The 6377-nt window shown below is 39.8% G+C and overlaps 1 protein-coding gene across 1 annotated transcript; it reads right to left on the bottom strand.

The window, feature by feature from the left end:
- Window positions 1-312: 312 nt before the first annotated feature.
- LOC102200247 (protein FAM117A-like) lies at window positions 313-6076 on the bottom strand. The gene is made up of 4 exons (XM_013914958.1): window positions 5931-6076; window positions 5546-5732; window positions 3545-3704; window positions 313-2628 (listed from the first exon to the last, which is right to left on the bottom strand). The coding sequence occupies exons 1-4, from the start codon at window positions 5964-5966 to the stop codon at window positions 2340-2342; spliced, it is 672 nt and encodes a 223-aa protein (XP_013770412.1). The 5' UTR covers window positions 5967-6076; the 3' UTR covers window positions 313-2339.
- Window positions 6077-6377: the final 301 nt, after the last annotated feature.

Raw genomic sequence — 6377 nt, 5'->3', positions numbered from 1 at the left:
CTGTATCTTGAGACAATGAACCAAACTGCTGAAACTTTAATGTTTGTGCCACCAATAATCAGCTTTCTGAAAAAAATAAAACTACAAAAAACTGAGAAGCATTGTGGTGAGTCAAAGGTAACGACTGAAGAAATCAATGTGACTCAAGACAAGAGGAAATTACACGTCTTAGTCAGGCAGTTTTCAATTCCCCTGCCCCAGAAAATAGTGAAGATTCCAGTGTATGGTGACATAATGACACACGGTACCATTATAAGATTTTCTAGTGTTTTCTTTTACCCAATTTAGAAACAAATATTCCAGTATGACTAGATGAATGCACAAGGTTTGAAAGTAGCTTCTTAATTGTAGGAGAAATGAAAACTTGGCAGTATACGCACAGGACTTCACACCAATAGGTCTGCTCTTTAACACCATGGCTGCATAGATTGTGTGGTGAATTCAAAGCAAAGCACTAAGAGCTAAAATGAATGTAATAAACACAGAAGACATGCTAGCATCATGTATTTATGTAGACAAAACACAGAACCTGAGATAACATTCCCAGTATCCACAACCGGGGAAAGAAAAAAAAAAAATCTTTGATTATTTGGAATAAGAATATTTCAGTCCATCAGCATTTCATCAAGATGCTAAAACTAGGAGATGTTAGTCAAAAGATCAAAATAGTCAACTTTCAGTTCACATGCAAACAGAACTATCAGAGGCTAAATTATGGAGGAAACCTCTCCTCTGTAACACCCTCTGCCGGAAGTGCATAAAAATCCACCCGATACATGTGACATTTGCCTGACAGAACAAAACTAAAAATGACAAGGGTCTTTTTTTTCCTTTTTAGCTTATGTAGCAGGTATTTGGGGAAAAAGGGTAAAAAACAGACATCACTACACATACATATACAACCAAGTACAAAAGTGAGTATAAAAATAAGAATTGCGACTCAAAAGTAGTAGTTCAACTTGTGCAAACATGTCTGCGAGAAAATAAAACTATATGATCGTTAACTTGTCAGCTTGGCAGAACAAAATGATCAGGGAAACTGAGGACGACAAGTCTAAACCACTAAAACTGGTTAGGTAGTCAACTAGGCAGTGAAACCTCAAAACTAAAACGTACCATCAGGCACAGATCTAGAACGTCAATAAACAACATGCAACCCTTTTTTGCAAGTAAACAAGACATTTTAAAAAAAGTACTACTCGTAAAGCAAGAATGCATGTGATGAAGCCATTAGGTGCTGACGCTACCTGAACTTCTACATCTACAAAATTCCCTTTACAACAACCAAAATGTCATTTCATGTTGTCCTTTAAATCAGGTAAAAACAAAGTACCCACTGATTTGTCACGCTTCGTACACTAGTGACTGGTGCAAGGAAATAAGTGAACAGCAGATAAATATCTTTGATAAGATGAAAAAAATAATTAAACAGATGCAGTTTAAAAATAAGGAACAGTATCAACAAAGTTACTGTTGTGGCGTCTTTGAGGAAATAACTGTGCAGGAAGTGAGCAGTCAGTCAAACAAATCAAGTGAAAGTTTACAGAAAAATAAGTGAGCAGTGCTGCTGTAAGACAGCACAGTGTCTCAATTATTTTTGGCTAAGACAAATGTAAATATCTTTGGGTAATAACAGAACTAAATTTGTTTAGTTTAGAAGTGTTGCAATAAGGAAACTCAGAGCACTCTCCTTGGCATTCTGACTCATTTTCTCAATAACCTTCAACATCAAGCCCTTTTCAGACATCCAGTGGTTTCCTTTAATCTCGCTGCATCTGAAAGTCTCAGATTTGCTAACATTTATCCATCACTTTCAACATGACGAGTGAATACCTGATTACAATGGCTCGCATGCATTTTTTTTTTGCTGATCAGCTCACTACAGAGCATCCTAGATAACAACAAGCAGCACATAAACAGCACTTTATCCGTTACTAGTTTGTATAAACACTCAATTATTCCTCCCATAAGCATTTTTTGCTATGCCTAATTCAAAAGCAGCTCTCTGCAGCAGTGTTGTGTTGTAGGGGAAGCTCCAGCAGCACAAACAGATGACCCATTTGTGGTTGTGCAAGATTTAAGCCTTTAAAACTATGATTGCTCTCAACTAGAGTTGATGCTGGAAATATAAATTCAAGTCTTTTGCAGGGGTGCACAAGTCTCAATGAAGCTCTAATGAACATTAGTGATGCCATCGCATGGCTGAAAAGGGCAACAATGTTATTTGTTTGTACCTGTGTGGCAAAAGAATGAGCTAAGATTTAAAAAAGAAAAAAGAAATCTAGACATCTGTCCCAGACCACTCTGTTCATTTCCAAATAAACGACCTGGAGCCGTTTTTATAAAGCTAGCCCCTCTCCAGAACTTTCTCCCATCACAGTGGTGGCTGCAGGAGGATCTGGACGAACAGCCCAGGTGTTAGAGGAGACCATCTGACAGGAGCTTGTTCCCTGGTTCAAGCAGTTGCTTGCTGGAGAGCCAAAGCTTCTGAAAAACATGTCCATGGAGGGGAGCAGGGGCTTAGGGAGGCTGACTGGGCAAAAGGCTGAACCCCCATAGGGGGTGAAGTTTACCTTGTTGGGGTCGGGGCAGGAGGAGATGAGGGCCATCGTGGGTTTCTGTGGAGAGCTAAAGAAGAAAAGGAGAAGAAAAACTTATGTCCATAAAAGTGATGCAAAAAGTTTGGTTACATTCAGTGCACACAGTCAGATTTCTTACATTTAGTTCAGCAGCATTTCTTTATCGTGTGGAAAAATTGAGACATAATGTTGACTCTGCACTTCTTTTTTTAAATGTTAAGATATCTCTGGGATTAAATGTGGTTAAACTTCTTTTCACTGACAGAAAGGGAAGTTTCACTGGTCCAGCAAACTTAAGATCAGAGTGACTTGTATGCAGCTCACAATGTAAAATGAGTTTGACATCCCTGATCTTTGTAGTCGCTGCTTGTGCTTACATGTCAACATGCACGAGGCTTTACTCAAGCCAAAATTTTCCCCTAGAAGTCACGGACCCACCAGAAAAGAAAAACTAAAATACCAGGCAACAGAGTTTTGTAATTGTTGATTCCTTTTAATGAGTAACGACTAGTAATTTCACACAGTAAGATTCAGACCAAGTTAAAAACAAGGAGGACTTCGAATGCTTTAGTGCTGACAACATGAAGTGTTGCAACATCATCAACTTGTCGGTTTGGCAGAACAAAACTCCCAAGCTGAACAAACAAACTGCTTTGAGGGGGGACTGTTCGTACATCTACAGTTAATGCCACTAACTCACTCTAACAGAGTACAAGGTAAACTGACTCAACTAAAAACTATGACGTCATGCAGGAAATCACATTCAACTTTGGGTAAAGACACTGAATTAGTTTGTTTTTCTAGTGTTTATTTTTTTTAAATGTGACCACCAGAGGGCATCTACATGCTGACCGTGTTAAATGACAGGGAGTATACAGTATTTGTCTAATTATATTTCATTATCCAGAGGTGATTCATCTGTCTCCCTCTAGCATGCAAACAAAGCAAAATGAATAAAAACCTACCTGATCTCCTCCCACACTCTCACCCTTTCACAGCCCTCTGGAGGTTTTCTCTGGAAGCAGCAGCTTTTGTTGGGCCCGGGAGATGAGGCGTTCAGGAGAGGAGAAAGGTCAGCCTCATTCTGGGAGGGGAACGGAGACAGAAGCCCACTGTCTGTTGAGCCTGAAAATAGGAGAGAAAACATATTTGTGAGAATGATATACATATACACACACACACACGCACATATACGTACACGTACACACACACACACGATTTGAATGTTCTGAGGGGCAGAAACAGTTTACTCACTTCTTATCAACCTCACCCCCTTAACATTGTCTTGTCATTTTCTCTCAAACTGTCTTCAGCTTGGTTTCTGGCTATGACTGATCGACATTATGAAGTTTTCAGCTAGAGCCCATCCTTTCCAAGCCTAGATACACTGTGTTATGTCTGAAGTCCTTTCTGGACTCAAAGGCTCGTGCAGACAATGTGGTGATGATCATCAAGTAATAATTTGCTGGCACGCAGTACATTACAAACACAGGATTTTGGGGGGGATGGGACAGACTCCCTAACAATCACTTAGGCATTTATTGATAGGGTTTCACTTCACCCATGTTCCCCAAATTGAGATTCAATTTGAAGAATAAACAAAAGGACTGAAAAGAAATTAAAACCTTAATAGCAGTTTGCATTCTTTTGACATTTAGAAATCAATTTATAAATTTCCTGATGCACAACTAAAGGAAGTCAAATTTCAAGGTCTCAGCTAGAGATGCCACCTAATTCATATGTTCCTTGCCAAGTCCATGATCAATGTCAGAAAGAACCTATAAAGAAATTATAAGTGAGAGGGAAACTGTTACTATAAACTAAGACAACTACAACTCTTTAGTCCATCAAGCCAACACCAAAAAAACCAACTTCCATGGTGAATATAAAGAACACATGTCATGCCATATTTGCATTTTGCAGACATATTTTTGGCAGAGCTGAATTGCGTTACTGAAACCACCACAAAGTTATACATCAGTGCTGCAATTTTATGTCTACATGCGTCTGCTAGAAATACACTTACCAGACACTTTTTAAAAACACACAGTTTAACTGCTCATCAATGCAGTTATCTAATCAGCAAATCTCAAGGCAGCAGCTCAGTGCATTTAGGCAAGATGACCTGCTGACGTTCAAACAGCAGAATGAGAAACAAAGTTGAGTTTAAGTGACTTTAATGTGGCAGGGTTGTTCTAGCTGGACGGGTTGGTCTGAGTAATTTGAAAACTGTTGATTTATTGAAATTTCCTACAGAACCATCTGTAGAGTTTACAAAGAATGGTCTGAAAATGAGAAAACAACCAGTGATTAGAGGTTCTTTGGGGTAAAACACCTCAATATCAGGAGAACGGTCAAGACTGGTTTGAGAACATAGCAAGGCAAAAGTAACTCAAGCAACCAAAGTATGCAGAAGAACATTTCTGAATGCACAACATGTTAGAGTGGAGCTACAACAGCAGAAGGCCACACCGGGTGCCACTCCTGGCAGCTAAGAACAGTAAAACTGAGGCTACACCTCACACAGCCTCACCAGAAATGGACAATAAATGATTTTTTTTTTTTTATTATTATTATTTTTTTTAAACCCAACAAAACCTTGCCAGGTTTGAAGAGTCTCAATTCAGATGGCAGGGTGTGTATCCATTGCATGTATGATGTAACAACATGCCGGTTGGTGTAGGGGGAATATTTCTGTGGCACACTTTGGATCGCTTGGTATCAACTGAGCATTGTTTAAATACCACAGACTACCCAACTACTGCTCATGACCATTTTCAGCTCTTAAATACCAGTGTGAGGAATGTTTCCAGCACCTCACTGAATTTATGCCATGAACAATTAAGGTAATTAATACCTAATACCTACCTAATACCTAATAAAGTGGTCCGCAAATCAATACTTTCACGTTTGTTCTCACCATTATAAAAGTCTAAATTCTTATCTAAAATGTCTGACAAACTAACCTTGGTGCAGGTCTGGAGGAGCATCTGAGTTGGGCTGAGAGGTGCAGATGTAGTTGGGAGAGGAGCAGGGTGAGGAGGAGGTGGAGGATGTCGATGGCGGGGGCGTGGTGGGGGGGTCGCTCTGAGATCCACTGCTGCAGCTCTGCAGAGGCACCGGAGCTCGATGACCATCTGGAACCTCGAGCAGCTGTCGAGACAGGAAACTGCACGTTTTAGAACGTTTAATTAAACGAAAATCAGCCAACGCAGAAGTTTTACTTCAGCAGAAAACTACATGTGCCACCTCTGAAACCCGCCTTTCTTTGCAAATAAAACAATGCCTAAACATCTTCACATGTCCATGTTGTGTAAACAAGCATGTGTGGGCTCTGTAGGTGATAATTACCCTCTGTAATGGATGTAGTGACTGGCTGATGAACATGCCTTCCAGCTCCTGGTTGAGGCCCTCCACGCTGCAGCGCAGGGGAGGGACCAGTGTAGACAGGGGAGCAGGGGGGATGGGAATAGGCTGAGTCTGAGCACATAAACAAGTGAACACAATTTTATTGCACTACTCCTAAGAGCCAAACACCAGGACGTTTTTTTTTTTTTAAAGAGTTCCCTTCAGCTTCTTTTATTTCCATATTTTCCAAAAACATCAGGCTAAATGTACATTTTTTTTAAATTGTTACCATTAAAAATACAACAACAAAAAAGCAACAAAGAAAACTGAAACTTTCTTACTTTTTGAGAGCACACAGGCATTCAAAAAGTCATTTGCTTCAGACATCTCAAAAATCCAGCAAGCTCAATGCTGATAATCAAACTAACAAGTGTTTTCATAAACTGCATG

The sequence above is a fragment of the Pundamilia nyererei genome, unplaced genomic scaffold (genome assembly GCF_000239375.1).
Source record: "Pundamilia nyererei isolate P.nyererei 1_Seehausen unplaced genomic scaffold, PunNye1.0 scaffold00240, whole genome shotgun sequence".
NCBI classification, from domain to species: Eukaryota; Metazoa; Chordata; class Actinopteri; order Cichliformes; family Cichlidae; genus Pundamilia; species Pundamilia nyererei.
This window is presented reverse-complemented; position numbering and strand designations above follow the sequence as displayed.